Source organism: Asterias amurensis, chromosome 14 (assembly GCF_032118995.1).
Source record: "Asterias amurensis chromosome 14, ASM3211899v1".
In the NCBI taxonomy this organism is placed as follows: Eukaryota; Metazoa; Echinodermata; class Asteroidea; order Forcipulatida; family Asteriidae; genus Asterias; species Asterias amurensis.
In genome coordinates this window covers 6,704,967-6,720,866 of record NC_092661.1, presented here as the reverse complement: position 1 = coordinate 6,720,866, position 15,900 = coordinate 6,704,967, and the positions used below count along the sequence as shown (strand labels likewise).

The window sequence follows — 15,900 nt, the reverse complement described above, 5'->3', positions numbered from 1 at the left end:
GCTCACAGAACGCTTTCTAAAATATTTCTCTGACAAAATTGAAGTCATAGTCAGAGATCTGAACGAAATTCCTCATCGTGACATTTCTGGAATAGCTATACGTACTACAGCTGCGGAAATTCTCGACTCTTTTTCACCAGTTCGAGAAGAGCAGCTGATAACACTTATTGCAAAATCTAAGTCCACAACGTGCAGTCTTGATCCTGATCCTACCTCCTTGATAAAGCTGTACATCAATGAACTGGCTCCCATACTGACCCGCATCGTCAACATGTCATTAGAGACAGGTTATTTCCCAGACCCACTCAAACATGCTCACATTTCTCCGCTCTTGAAAAACCCCAAACTTGACCGCGAGGAACTCAAAAACTATCGACCCATTGCCAATATAAAGTTTTTAGGGAAGATAATAGAACGTCTGGCTGTTCAACAAATTCAGGATCATCTGTCCTATAATCATCTACATGCGGCTACTCAATCAGCCTACAGGAAATATCACAGCTGCGAGATGGCTTTGCTACGGGTGTATAATGATCTACTTCTTGCACTCGACAAAGGACAGGAGGCCATTTTGGTACTCTTGGACTATTCGGCTGCTTTCGACACCATCAGTCATAACACCCTCGTTCACTGCCTTAAGGAGAGATTCGGCATTTATGGCAGCGTGCTGAACTGGGTCAAGTGCTACCTTATAAACAGATCTCATTCTGTGGTGATTGGCAAAAACGAATCTCCATTGCATTATCCGGGTCAAGGCGTTCCACAGGGGTCAGTAGTCGGACCTTTGCTATTCACTTTGTATTCTTCTCCATTGGAAGACGTCATTCACCATCATAGCATCGGCAGCATGATGTATGCTGATGACACTCAAATATACATCACCTTCAAGCAAAGGGAAAAATCTTCAAACATCTTAGATATACAAAATTGCTTGAAAGACATCAAAATTTGGTCAAACAACAATGGTCTGACACTCAACGATAACAAAACTGAATTCATTCATGTCACCAGTCGCCATAGATCCTGCTCTCCAATTAGCAATATTGCCTTAGATAATATCTCCATTTCCTCAGTTCCTAGGGCTCGCAACCTAGGAGTGACCTTCGATGCTCATCTTTCTATGAATGATCATATTAATAATGTTTGCCGGGCTGCTTCATTTGCCCTTCACAAAATTGGTAGCATTAGACATTATCTAGATCAGAAATCTGCTGAAAAACTGATCCATTCATTAGTTATGTGCCGTATTGATTCTTGTAATAGTTTATTGTATGGTTTACCTGATCTTCAAATTAGTAAATTACAACGGATTCAAAATACTGCTGCTAGGCTTGTCACTCGTTCTCGCACTCATGATCATATCACCCCTATACTGCAGAATTTACACTGGCTTCCAATTAGGTCTTGTATTGCATTTAAGATATTGGTGTTAACTTATCATTGTCTTCATGGTACAGCCCCTGCTTATCTCCAGGATTTAATTCAACAGTATCAACCGGCTAGAAACCTACGTTCAAAGAACAAACATCTTCTCTCAGCCCCGGCTATCACATCAACATCCTATGGTTCTCGCTCTTTTCAGAGCGCTGCTGTACATCTTTGGAACAGTTTACCCAACAATGTCAAGCTGGCTAAAACTACTGATCTATTTAAAACTCGGGTTAAGACACATTTGTTCAATCAATGTTATCACAGTTAATTTATTCTTTTTCGCCTTTTCAAGTTATTTCATTCTCTTTCTAAGCGCATAGGGACCTCACGGTGATATGCGCTATATAAGAACCATCTATTATTATTATTATTATTTAAATCAGGGTTTCAAAAAATACATTCCAGTCAGTGCACTCTAACGATGCTTGTGATTCTCTCAAGGAATCTGTATTCCATTGTTGAACCTACACGATCTTTGGTTTCTGACATTGCACAAACGGAGATGCCAAGTTCAGAGAGGCCAGCTATGCGTGAGATTTTTCAAAACCTACCCCCCCTTAAAAAAAAACATTTTGGAAGGCCTTTTTGCCTTTTTATCTCTCTCGGAGAACGGAATCGCCACCCCCCCCCCTCCCCAAAAAAAAGAAAATGTTTTCAAAAATTTATTTATGGACAAAAAAAAGTGTTTCAAAATGCATCAAAAACCTCTTCAGTATACCTCAAACTCGCATGAGATGTTTATTAATGTGGAGGTACGATTGTGTCAGATTATTTCCCACAAAAAGATACATTTTTTGCAAAAAATGATGCCTAAAATCCTCCGCTCACGACTTTAGAAGAGTCTACGCCCGTGGAGCGCATTGAACCAATTTGCTAAACGAATCGGGACAAACTTGTGCATTATGCGCTCTGCCGAATTGTCTGCTAAATCTGCTTGGAGAGCAAAAGCGTGCGCAATCTGCAAATTTGCGCTATGTTTGTAGGGCAGCTGAAGTTGCACATTCTGATAAACTACGTGCAATCTGAAGATTGTGCAAACTTTGTAGATTGCGTTTTTTGTACACACGTGCGCAATATGGCAATGCATTGTCGTTATTTTATATTTTTATTCTCTGGTCTGGCCCCAATGTGTGAGAAAATGGTTGCGGCGCATGAGAGTGTGAGACGGACCCCTAATGCGCGAGTCTCACCCATAATGCGTGAGACTTGGTAGGTCTGCACTAATGGTCGATACTTTGGTAACAAAGACATTCGGAGTTTTCTTAGCGAGTTTGAGAATTTGATTTTTGGAATATCTTTTTCATCTATCGGAAATCATCATCACCGGTGACTTTAATATTCATGTTGATGACATCCACAACAATAATGCAAACCGGTTTAAGCATCTACTTCAGGCTTTTGGTCTTACCCAGCATATCAAGGAGCCGACTCATCGTCTCGGTCATTGCCTGGACCTTGTCATAACTCGTGACATCACCCCACCTACATGTATTGTCTCAAACTTTGTTATTCTACCTGGATTATCACACCATTATGCAGGAATGTGTATTACTTGAGTCTGTGCAAGCCCAAAGTCCCAACCGTTACTGTAAAGAGCTGACAGTGGAAACATGTGAATTCTCCTGAAGTGTTCCGTGGTATAGTCACTCATTTAGCAAAGCTAGAAGTTGATCACGACTGCTTGGATTCCTATATCAGCCAATATGAGAGTACTGTCAGTGACATCTTGGATAAATACGCACCTTGGAAAACAAGAGCAATCAAGGTCCAACTGAAGTCTCCTGGTTTAATGATGACATTCGTACAGCAAGAAAGATCTGTCGTCAACTGGAGCAGAAATCGCGGAAAAAATGGCAAACTGGAAATACAACGACAAGAATATCGCAACCAATGTAAAGTAGTCAGGATTTTGATCAACCAGGCTATAAGATCACCCATTATTCATCCCAAGTACAAGAATCCTCAGGAGATTAAAATAAGCTCTTCAAGACAATTGGTAAGATGTTGCTCATCAAACCCAAAACCCTTGGCCTTCCATCCACTTACAATGATCAGGACTTTGGCAAATGAGTTCATTGGTCCTTGACTACTCAGTGTTAACATGCAGATGCAATACAAGATATGCGCGTTGCGCGTATGCACGGCAGACTGTGAGTATACGATCAAACGGGAGTTTCTTACAGTTGGGATTGCATTATTTCACAAAAAATGACAGATTTGTGAGGGATATATGACGACCAAAACCCAGCGCAGAAAAATGTATGCTGCCATGAAATGTGAATCTGTTGAAACTAGTGGCTTCTTGTTGGTAAGATTTGAGTTATGAAGCTTTGAAAATTTTCCGTCCCAGAAACAGACCTCGATACCCAGTCACTGTAGTTTAATACAAAAGTGTAAGGCCCCAGGGCTAGCTTGAGATAAACTTTTGTGCGTGACAAGTTGAGAGAGCTCTTATGAACAACGGCAAGCTCACTTTCACATGGAACATTTAAGCAGGAATATCCTGGGGGTGTGCATTCACTGATGACAATGTATTTGTTACGTCGCAACCAAGATTCGGTGATGTACATGTACATTATGTCAACATCATGTTCTGCTAAGATGTAATCAAACAATGTTGGTCTTATTTCTCACACTGTTGGCATTCCATAAATATACATGTACACATTCAGCTACATGTACCTGTATGTGTCTCTGGGGATAGGTCTCAGGTTAGTCAAGTTGGCACAAGTTTGATGGTTAATGTGTGGTTTTTTGTCCATTCTTGATTTAATATGGACCAGCAGTGGTCCATGAGAGTCGGCTGGGGATGGCTCATTAGTAGTGCCATTCAGGTTCCAGAGTTTGGAAGGTTTACAATGAATATGGGATCCAGCATGTCTGCTCCGATATCGGAAGATACCCAAGTCTTTAAGGGTGGTGTAAGTTTCACTTGGTATCCATAGCCTAGGCATGTTGTGGCCTAGGGCTAGTAACTCAGTTCTACTGTATGATATACTTGCAGTTTAGTCGACCAGTGGTGCTGATGATGAGCCCCATTCATCATCAGATCAAGTGTGGTTTGGGTCATTGATTCTGTCATTAGCATGTGAATGGGTGGCTGTATCTCCAAGTCCAGTGGAGCATAGGTACTGCTATACAGAATCAGTACAGTACAGATCCACGGTAGAAAAATCATCACGCAAAATGACTTTTATGAGAAGTCCAAATAAAAAAAATCATGATCAGTGATGTCACTACTAGTGCTGGGCGAATAGTGAAATTTTGTTATTCGGATACCGCTGGCCAACTATCCGAAACTAACCGGATATTTGAATAGTTTTTTTTTTTGCTAGAGGGCGCTGTTCGTTTGTGAATGAGATTGAATCATCGGATTGATATTAGTTTTAAACAGTGTCACTCGGTTCATTCATAAAAATGACCGGATCTAATTTAAAGATGGCGATTTGTTTTTTCTTTTGATCGTGGATGGCTCTACGTGAAGGAAAACTTTTGTTATCTTTGAACAAATTACGTCAGAAATGTCATTGTTTTAACTCTTCACGAAGGTGAGCATAGTTACATACTTAATGTATGCTGTTTTATGCTGTCTTAATAGAAGTTTCACTAGGATTCAGACAAAACATTCATGTCAGTTGTCGCCCGACGTCCGCGGATATTCGGATATTAAAGAATATCCAGTTACTTGGTTGTAATTACAGAACTATCCGATTTATAAATAGCTATTCGCGCCCTATGCGGATATCCGGTTATGAAAAAAAAGGCATTCGCGGTTACGGATAGGAAAACCTATTCGCCATTAACCGGATATTCGAATAATTCGCCCGGGCCTAGTCACTACAGATAATGATGATGTTGGATAAAGTTTGAGGAATTTTCTTCCACTCCAAAAGCATGACAAATTAGTTATACATATATTAAATTTAATTGGTAAAATATTACCTTACTTAATCCCTTCTGATTAATTAGTGTCAAAATTAAACACCCCTATTTTTTTAATGGTACGCTCACACGGTGTCGGGGAAAGAATTGCCCAATTTCAAGCCCCCCCCCCCCCCTGAGTATCTGATTACAAATTTGTGAACAAACTCTATTTTGGGCCACTAAGAAAAGTAAAATACAAATCTGGACAATTACAATAGGTGTTTCGGCTAACAGGCCGAAACTCCTAACAAAATGTTTTGGCATATCGCTAAAACAGCTTACCAGGCATGATACAAACCAGGGGGCAAAACCAGCGATAGTCCAGTAGCCCCAGGCTAGTGCTTTTAGCAGAAGACTTTGGCCGTGTCTATAGTCTGACTGAATAGTGGAAAATTATCCTAAATAGTACTAGGAATCAATTGCAGGATGGTTGGACTAACACTGCCTCCATTGACTAACCATTTCTACCTCCGTGGACTAAGGTTTGCTTAATAAAAAGTATAGTGGTGGCTGAAACTCACCTTGACAAAAACATGGAGCTAGAAATACATTCAAAACACACAATATAAATGCCTTCACCGCGCAGCGCAGTATTGGCACGGAAAGGTCAGTGCAAGCACTGATCAGTGAATGCAAGTTACATGTGGCAACTAGTAAGATATTTACTATGTTCACGCAATCTGTACATGAACCTATTTGAGGCCTAAACCTGAGGCTAAGCCGTGATCTTGTAACCATGTACATGTGACGGGCAGAAAACATATTTTTTATATGTTTTTTTGTTGACCTACATGTAATATATTCGTTTATTCACGCATCTAACCCCAGATCAAGCGCCCCCAGCGATGGCTTTATTATCAAGTTTATCAATTCGGGTCAATCAACTCTATGATGTCGGGAGAAACACCAGCTAACAACTCTATGTTATTTCTCTGACAGGTAATGATCTTTTCTAATTCATCTCACATTTCTCTTGTTATCATAATAGTGCAGTTACTTTCCCTTGCCTTTATACTTGTGTGACACTCAGACTTTGAGGCCAAAATGAGGGAAACACGTATGAGATCACTGACTGACTGCTGTTCATACATGTACATGTACATTTTTTCTGTAAAGAAGACAAAGAGAATTTACAATGATGTTGGTCCGTCTTCGACACAGAAAAATGACTAGTTGACAATAAAATAAATTTAAGTACCATTAACAAATTAAATAACCACTATTGCGGAATGAACCAATCTATTAAAGGAAAATACCATGAACAATTGAATGACTTACATGTACATGTAACATCCCTTGTGTTCACATATAAATTGTACTTGAAAGGAACATCAACACCTGCCAAAACTCCTGGTTATTCGCCATCTTGCGACCAAACCCGTTCAAACGACTTAATTTAAAAATAACTAATCAAGGGTTTCCTTTCACCTCAATTGACTTAGATATTTAAACTTGGAAATGGTAACTCAAAGGCAATAAGTATTTATTAAGCAAAAACCTTCTAGTAAAACATCGGAAATAACACATTTTGACCAAACTCTGCCAAGTTAAGTTAAGGTATGAAAAGAGACAAACTTATTAAAGGAACACATTGTCTTGGATCGGACGAGTTGGTCAAAACAAAAGCGTTTGTAACCGTTTTTTATAAAATGCATATGGTTGGAAAGATGTTTTAAAAGTAGAATACAATGATCCACACAAATTTGCCTCGAAATTGCGTGGTTTTCCTTCTACTGTGCGAACTAACATGGTCGGCCATTTATGGGAGTCAAAATTTTGACCCCCATAAATGGCCGACGTGTTAGTCGACGAGGTTAAAGGAAAACCACGCAATTTCGAGGCATGTTTGTGTGGATCATTGTATTCTACTTTTACAACATCTTTCTACCCATATGCATTTTATAAAAAACGGTTACAAACGCTTTTCAAAGACCAACTCGACCGATCCAAGGCAACGTGTTCCTTTAAGTACTAGTTGATAGCAATAGTGAAATAAACTAATGGAATGTTGTTTTACCTGTAAAGAAGAAGAGATGATGATGATGTTGGTTTGTCTTCGACGCAGAATATAATGACAGAGGGTCACCGTTGGTGGCACCCGAGGATATGAATATTCATTAAAAAGGAAATTGAATGCATAAGAAAATAACTTTTGTGGGGGGTAGTACTTTATACCTGTCACATTTGTTTTATTAATTTTGCTTAGATTTACATTGTATAGCCACTTTTAATGTTGTTTTGGCAAGTTTCCGAATTGAGATTCACCAATCGAGAGTTCCGCCCTTTTTCAGAAGTTAGTTTAATCAACCTTTTTCCTTGTTTATTACAGATGAGTTTGGGTTATTAGAAAGAGAAAATTGAGCTTTTGAGTAATACTTCTTACGGTATATTCTGATCAGGTTGCAAGGTCTATTCAATGGTCTATTTGGACGTTTCCAAAATGGAGGATGCCATAAAAGTTTTGGCGGGAACCTGCCACAGGAAATATTGTTCATTATAACACCCCTTACAAATATTCTGCCTTTTCATTGGTTTAGAGCGTGTCATATGATACACGTACATATGTCTTAGTTTTATTAGCGCCGTGTTATAGTGCATCGTTTGCCGTGTGATAGTCCGCCGACTACATGTATCACACGGCGTGCAGTACCCAGACGTCTTTTTACCCACCTGGATGCACTCTTTGAGTTTTATCTTTTTATATGCATCTATATGTAAGAGGCAATATTTGACTAAAGTTTTAAGTCAGTACATCATTGCAATATAGAGTTATGACAATTTAAGGTTTTTGTTGTTTCAGCTCATTCAACTGAAACCAGTGACAGAGAGTTTGATTTTGAGTTATGACCGTTTAAAGTTGTCGTCGTTTCAGCTCATTCAACTGGAACCAGTGATGCACTCTTTGGGTTTTATTTTTTCATATGAATTAGGCCTACATGTAAGAAGTAATATTTAAATTAAATTTCAAGAGACATGGTTCTCAAAAAGAAGACTGAGTTTGGTCTCTCCCACATTTGTAGCCCCCATCTCTATGGTTACATCTAGAAAATTCACAATTGTGAGAGAGTATTTGGTAGTGAACTTGAAATGAAATTATATTGTCAATAAACTCATCAAAGCTGTCTTTGCCACCACACAAGATGGAAAAAACGTCCTCAATAAATCTCCACCAAACTAGTGGGCGGTTGGGGGCAGAGGACAGGAGTCTGTCCCCCAACTCAGACATGAATAGGTTAGCATATGCGGGTGCCATTTTGGTACCCATGACTGGACCCTGTATCTGTATGAAATGCCTGTCAGAAAATGAAAAATTCTTCTTCTTGAGAATAAGGCTGATAAGTTCGTTAATATGTCTCACTGAGGGGCAGGATTGTTTACTAGCATTGAGGAAATAAGTTGATTAGGTTCTCTGGGTGTGGGGCAAAACTTGGGACCCCTTGAGAGGAGTGTAACCTGTGGGTCAGTAAGGACCATGTCAGACAGATTAACTACAGTATTAGCCTCTGGGGACCTAACAGTAGGAGGACCAATAGTGGGTCTCTTACTGTGGAGACGTCTATTAATGTGTTTCTTATGGTTAGTTTGGACATTCATGCAGTTTTAAATCATTTGGGACTCGTCCTGCTTAAAGTCACCTGGAAATAGAATTTGTTTTCTTTCAAACATAAGAGTATATGCTTACGAACAATAAAACAATTTTTTTAGTAATTGTCTGTCACGATTTATATGTTTAAAAAATATATAAAGTTGTTTGGGGGCTGACTCCGCCTAACCCTTTTGTGACGTCAATCGAGGCAGACTTTGCCTGCAATGCGTATAGTAAACACACGTGCAAAGTACATATACGTCCAAGTCGTGAGTTCGTACACTTCAAAAAGTGTTTTTCTGCATTCAGCAGCAATACACCTGGCTTCGTCATTTTTTTTGTTGAAACGTACAAACTCACGACTTGGTCCGTACATGTGCTTTGCAATTGTGTTTACTCTACGCATTACAGACAAAGTCTGCCTCGATTGACGTCACGAACAGCGCCCTCTCGGGTCGGGGTCTACTCTTAAATTTGTAAATAACATAAGAACTGATTTTTTAAAACCTTAGTTAACTGTTTATTCACATTCCACTCATCAAAACACATATATTAGTGACAAAAGCTTTATTTTGAAAAAATACCACTTCCAGGTGACTTTAAAAGGCGGCTACATGATGCTCTCAAATCTAAAGCTATTACATTTTCGTAACAAGTCTCTTTCCTCACGTTAAAACATGGTAAAAAAAATTTTTCTCCGAAACACTCCAAGCCAAAATTCTGAAAAACATGAGGTCAAGCAAACTTGCGCGACAAAGCACTCGTTAAGTCATCGGCGGCTATTTGACATGGAAAATAGCGCCCTCAAATGGCCAAAGCTGGAGAACTGTGCACAGACCCTATTGGGAAATTGCGCCAATAACGTCAAGGGGTCATTGCAACTCATTATCATAGATCATAGATAAGCAGTTTTGAGTATCGGCTGAAAAAGCCGTTCGGAGAGATGCATTTTTTATTTGAACTATTTATTACTACATGCAAGTTTTAAGTGTACAATGGTTATAAACCGGTACTGTATCTGAGATGTCCAGAGGTCAAACTACCATAGTTTTCTGCGTATAAGACGCTAGGCGGCAAGATACAGTGCCCAAAATTGCAAATTTTTTTTTTTTTATGTTCAATGTACAAGGCGCAACATTTCAATTGTGGTAGGCTTGCCATAATGCAGTTATTTTATTTCTGTAATAGGATCCCATTCCCTGCTTGTACTTCAACACATACAGGGGTCACTGTGATGATTTAAAGAACAGAACTTACCATTTAACGTAAAGGGATTGTAATTTTTTCATCACAATGATAAATAAAACATCGCTTCTATTTTTGTACTTTTTCATTTTCGTTATAAAGATTTTTCCCTAAAAACACTGCAAGCAATCGCTAGAGGGCGCTTGGCCAATCTTTGAAGATTGCCTTTTTTCGAAGATCATGCAAACAGTACGATTCGATGCAAAGATTGAATCATAAAAAAAATGGCAGCTTGCGCACATTTCAAAAGAGTCCATCTTTTCAAAGATTGCGCCCAACATATCTTTAATATTATTAATAGCGGGCAGCAGCATGGCATTGATTGAGATCTTAATAGTCAGTACGTTCGTCCATGGTTCGTCAAAGCATGTTAAAACTACACAACATGTACAATGCAGGTTTTGTTTAAAGAAAAATGATAACAAGTAGAATTATCCTGGACGAAATAAAGGTATTCTTGTACAGTATAAACAAAGACTTCCTGTAGTGATCATAAAAAAGAACTCAATCGTTATTGGACATGACGCTCAGGAAGATAAGACGCGACAATGTTTTGTGGTCTTAAAAGTAAGATAACGCGTCTTATCTGCAGGAAGTTACGGTATCATTAAATTGGAGTCCAATACTATTGGACTGTAATCAAAATTATAACAAGTAACATTATGCTAAAAGTAAATATAATAAAAACAAGCATTTCATCTGAACATTGTCATTGCAAAAAAGGAGGGAACTGTCTACATGGTCTAACACTCAACACATTGTACAGCATGATTCAGTTTCCCATGGGCAAGGCTGGTACAAAGGAACAACATGATTACTTGTCACTAACCTTTACTGCCTGGATCAAATAAAGCTTGTCCCTGCATCATTCTCAGTCTTTCTCTCACCATATTTGCAAAACGACCAGTGGTTTTCAGAAAAATGGTTGGCATTCCAGAACTTAAGTAGTAGTTACATAACAACAAGTCCTTCGTGTCTAGGACAATCTTAGAAACTGGATATATTTCTGAAATACAAAAACAAACCAAAAGAGAAAGAACGTTTAAATTTTGGGTGCACATGGAAAACTAGACTAGATCTGTATTAAAACCTGCAACCTCCAACTTAGCCTTTTGTCAAGGCCTTTTGTTCTCCACACATACATGCCCTCCCAAAGTTTAAGGTCCCCCTGCCAACGAATTGGTCGCCCAACTAAATTGATAGGCCGCCCTGCCAAAAAATTTAGACTATTTTTAGCCTGCATTTAATACGATCAAGCCATAACCACCTTCTAAGTTGCAGCATCGGAAATGCGATTGTACATTACAAACGTTAAAACACGATGTACAAAGAACCACACGACTTACATGTATATGCTGAGTGTATCCACCGATTCACAAAAATGGTTTTTGATGGAAAAAGTATTATTGAGGGCAGAAATTTGGGGATAAGATCGTCCAAAAATGTTTGTTTTTTTTACATTTCTTTTTATTTGAAAATTGCACATGAAGGTTATCCGATCACCAGCTTTCTAAAACCCCACACTGTGTGTGTAGCATATCATCCCTTTGATGTTTTTGGCATATGAAACACAAAGCAAAATGTACAACAAATTGAAGGTTTTGAATTATTTTTTTCTGAAGGTTGTCCCAACTGAAAAGGATGTCAACCATTCTCCTAGGTAGTGTCAGGTCGAGGATTAAAAACATTATTTTTAAGGGAATTATTATCTCAAGCATTTGTTGCTTTCACGCTCGATGACATTATACATGTATACAAATGGGCCCCATTTTGATTACATCATAATGAAGAGCGCCATTTTGATTACTTCATGTCGCAAACAAAACGTCTGTGGCGAACACCGCAAGTGACTGGATGTAGACACTATTCCTCTGAGTGGCGAAGCTACAAGGTCCTTTTAAAACTTAATTGCGGTTTCTTGTGTTTTCCATCCCTTTTTTGCTACCCTTTTTGGTAGAAAAAAAGCTTAACAATCAGATAAAACGGGGTCAGCATACATTAACAAATTATGCACACTGCCAAGGAAAACAACAATCATGCACAAATGGAAGCGCACATTTTTATGCACAAAGAACGACTATTGTCCAATCATTTGCCTCCTTTAACCCATAAGGGTGCTTAACAGAGCATTCTTTTACTGTCACTGGTTGATAAGTATTAGTAATGTGACTAACGCACAAAAGAGGCGTGAACCATCGAAAGCTTAAATATGCCCCCGCAACATGTCTAGAGTTATCGCCGAGAGAAAAGTCACAAAATGTTGACAATTTTAGCCATTTATTTTGTTTAAAAGATATTTATTCTGAGGAATAACAGTGCTCGGACCAGGTCTTCACTGTATGTTAATGACCTTGGTTGGTGGCTGTGCTTGTTCATCCTTCCTAATCCAGTGCTCGGACCAGGTCTTCACTGTATGTTAATGACCTTGGTTGGTGGCTGTGCTTGTTCATCCTTCCTAATCCAGTGTGAGGACCAGGTCTTCACTGTATGTTAATGACCTTGGTTGGTGGCTGTGCTTGTTCATCCTTCCTAATCCAGTGTGACGACCAGGTCTTCACTGTATGTTAATGACCTTGGTTGGTGGCTGTGCCTGTTCACCCTTCCTAATCCAGTGTGAGGACCAGGTCTTCACTGTATGGTAATGACCTTGGTTGGTGGCTGTGCCTGTTCATCCTTCCTAATCCAGTGTGAGGACCAGGTCTTCACTGCATGGTAATGACCTTGGTTGGTGGCTGTGCCTGTTCATCCTTCCTAATCCAGTGTGAGGACCAGGTCTTCACTGTATGGTAATGACCTTGGTTGGTGGCTGTGCCTGTTCACCCTTCCTAATCCAGTGTGAGGACCAGGTCTTCACTGTATGGTAATGACCTTGGTTGGTGGCTGTGCCTGTTCATCCTTCCTAATCCAGTGTGAGGACCAGGTCTTCACTGTATGGTAATGACCTTGGTTGGTGGCTGTGCCTGTTCATCCTTCCTAATCCAGTGTGACGACCAGGTCTTCACTGTATGTTAATGACCTTGGTTGGTGGCTGTGCCTGTTCACCCTTCCTAATCCAGTGTGAGGACCAGGTCTTCACTGTATGGTAATGACCTTGGTTGGTGGCTGTGCCTGTTCACCCTTCCTAATCCAGTGTGAGGACCAGGTCTTCACTGCATGGTAATGACCTTGGTTGGTGGCTGTGCCTGTTCACCCTTCCTAATCCAGTGTGACGACCAGGTCTTCACTGTATGGTAATGACCTTGGTTGGTGGCTGTGCTTGTTCATCCTTCCTAATCCAGTGTGAGGACCAGGTCTTCACTGCATGGTAATGACCTTGGTTGGTGGCTGTGCCTGTTCACCCTTCCTAATCCAGTGTGACGACCAGGTCTTCACTGTATGTTAATGACCTTGGTTGGTGGCTGTGCCTGTTCACCCTTCCTAATCCAGTGTGAGGACCAGGTCTTCACTGCATGGTGATGACCTTGGTTGGTGGCTGTGCTTGTTCATCCTTCCTAATCCAGTGTGAGGACTAGGTCTTCACTGCATGGTAATGACCTTGGTTGGTGGCTGTGCCTGTTCATCCTTCCTAATCCAGTGTGAGGACCAGGTCTTCACTGTATGTTAATGACCTTGGTTGGTGGCTGTGCCTGTTCACCCTTCCTAATCCAGTGTGAGGACCAGGTCTTCACTGTATGTTAATGACCTTGGTTGGTGGCTGTGCTTGTTAACCCTTCTTAATCCAGTGTGAGGACCAGGTCTTCACTGCATGGTAATGACCTTGGTTGGTGGCTGTGCTTGTTCACCCTTCCTAATCATGCTTCCTACTCAATGAACAATTCTTATGAGGCCCTCGTGGATTGCCACTCGGCTTGTGCATGGTTTCCCCTTCAAGTTGCTTGGGATAGCGGCTCTATGAAACTGCTTAAGCCACAAAGGCCTTGACAAAGGCTACTCCAACACAGCTCCCTACAATCCTAGTCAATCTCATTGCTGACACCACAGCCCCCTCAAAATGTCAATGTGGTTCTCATTGCCAGGGCTGCCCTCCTAAAAACACAATCGGAGGAGGGTGAGCATGGGACAGAGGAAGATCATTTTATTTTCAAGTGTTCCAACCATGTCGGAATTTTCTCTTATCTACTGGATGTGGACAAGTTTGGGAGTGGGAAACTAGGAATTCTACATGTATGTTTATTGTCACATGTCCCAATCATTTTCTCTTAGTATGAAATTGGGCGCTGTTTGCACACTGGACACTCCCAAGTCACAAAGGTACTCAATGTAAACTTGATTAAAACGCTCACGTACGCACAACTGTTAAGCATCCTGTGGCTGCTCACCGAGTTTGGAACACTCTCCCAAGAGATCTTCTTGCATCTACATCCCTTCAGTGCTTCTAGTCCAGATTAAAGGCAGTGGACACTATTGGTAATTACTAAAAATAGTTTTTAGCATAAAACCTTTCTTGGTGACAAGTAATGGGGAGAGGTTGATGGTAAAAAACATTGTGAGAAACGGCTCACTCTGAAGGGCCATAGTTTTTGAGAAAGAAGGAATTTTCCACGAATTTGATTTCAAGACCTCAGATTTAGAACTTACTGTACATGTAAGGTAAGAAATCAACCATCTAAACGCACACAACTTCGTGTGACATGGGTGTTTTTTCTTTCATTATTATCTCGCAAGTTCGAAGTCCGATTGGGCTCAAATTTTCACAGATTTGTTGTTTTATGCATATGTCGAGATACACCAACTGTTGACAATTACCAATAGTGTCCACTGCCTTTAACAGTTTAAAGACATATTTGTTCAAACATTCTTTCTAAATCAGTATCAAGTTTTCTGTTAAATGTTACCATTCTTTTTTTCTTTGTTCGCCTTGGGTGTCATTATTTACAGACATGCGCGTTGTATAAATAAGGGAATAACAGGGTAGCGACGAGTTCTTTCACGCCCAGTTAAAACAGGCAGGGTAGTTGCAGTGTGATAAAGTCCTGAGCTGAAGGCTAGGGCCTTTATCACACGGCAACGACCGAGTAAAGAACGAGTCACTATTCTTTTATTCCCATTCATAAATGCCTTTTTGGTTAAAAGGCGTAATACAGTAAGAAACTTTGTAAAACTTTTTCGTGCTTGAGCTCTTTATGTACATGTACATGTACGACGTCCGTGTGTTGCATTGTTACGACTGAGACGCCTATTTCAGACAGTTTCCGGATCCGTTCGTGCGCGTATAGTCTTGGTGCTACACATTCTCGTTTTCCTTTCACACACAGCACGTCCAACCCATCGACACGGGTCATTATCAAAGGTTTAAACACCCCCACGTGACGGCTCTCCACCAATAGGAATAGACTGTGCAAGTCTCGCGCGCACCGGAGCGAGAAAACACGACAACTGAAGAACTTAATTTTTTTATGAATCAAATCTTTGCTTTAATTTTTTCTTAATGCCGAATCTGAACATCAAAAATACCCATACGAGCTTGTTTAAATTAGTTTTAGCTTTTTAAACTAATACACATTATCGGTTAAAGTCTATACACATGTATAGACAAAAGTAAAACTCTGGGACAAGGATGTTTGTTTGATCTTAAATGTTTTGAAACCCCTTTTGTAAATCTACGCCCAAATGTGAAACTACTGAAAGCTGGTTCATACGCGGACGCACGGTGGTCCGCAAGGGCGTTAGATAAACGCGTGACACATTTTAAAGAGGAAGCCGACGCCTAAGCG

The 15,900-nt window shown here is 40.1% G+C and overlaps 1 protein-coding gene across 1 annotated transcript in view; it reads right to left on the bottom strand.

Moving 5' to 3' along the window:
• LOC139947210 (sentrin-specific protease 6-like) overlaps positions 1-15,900 on the bottom strand; it is a 156,775-nt gene that overhangs the window by 70,683 nt on the left and 70,192 nt on the right. The window contains exon 11 of the mRNA XM_071945079.1: positions 11,016-11,192. Coding sequence (XP_071801180.1) covers positions 11,016-11,192 — 177 coding nt within the window. The remainder of the gene's footprint in view (positions 1-11,015; positions 11,193-15,900) is intronic.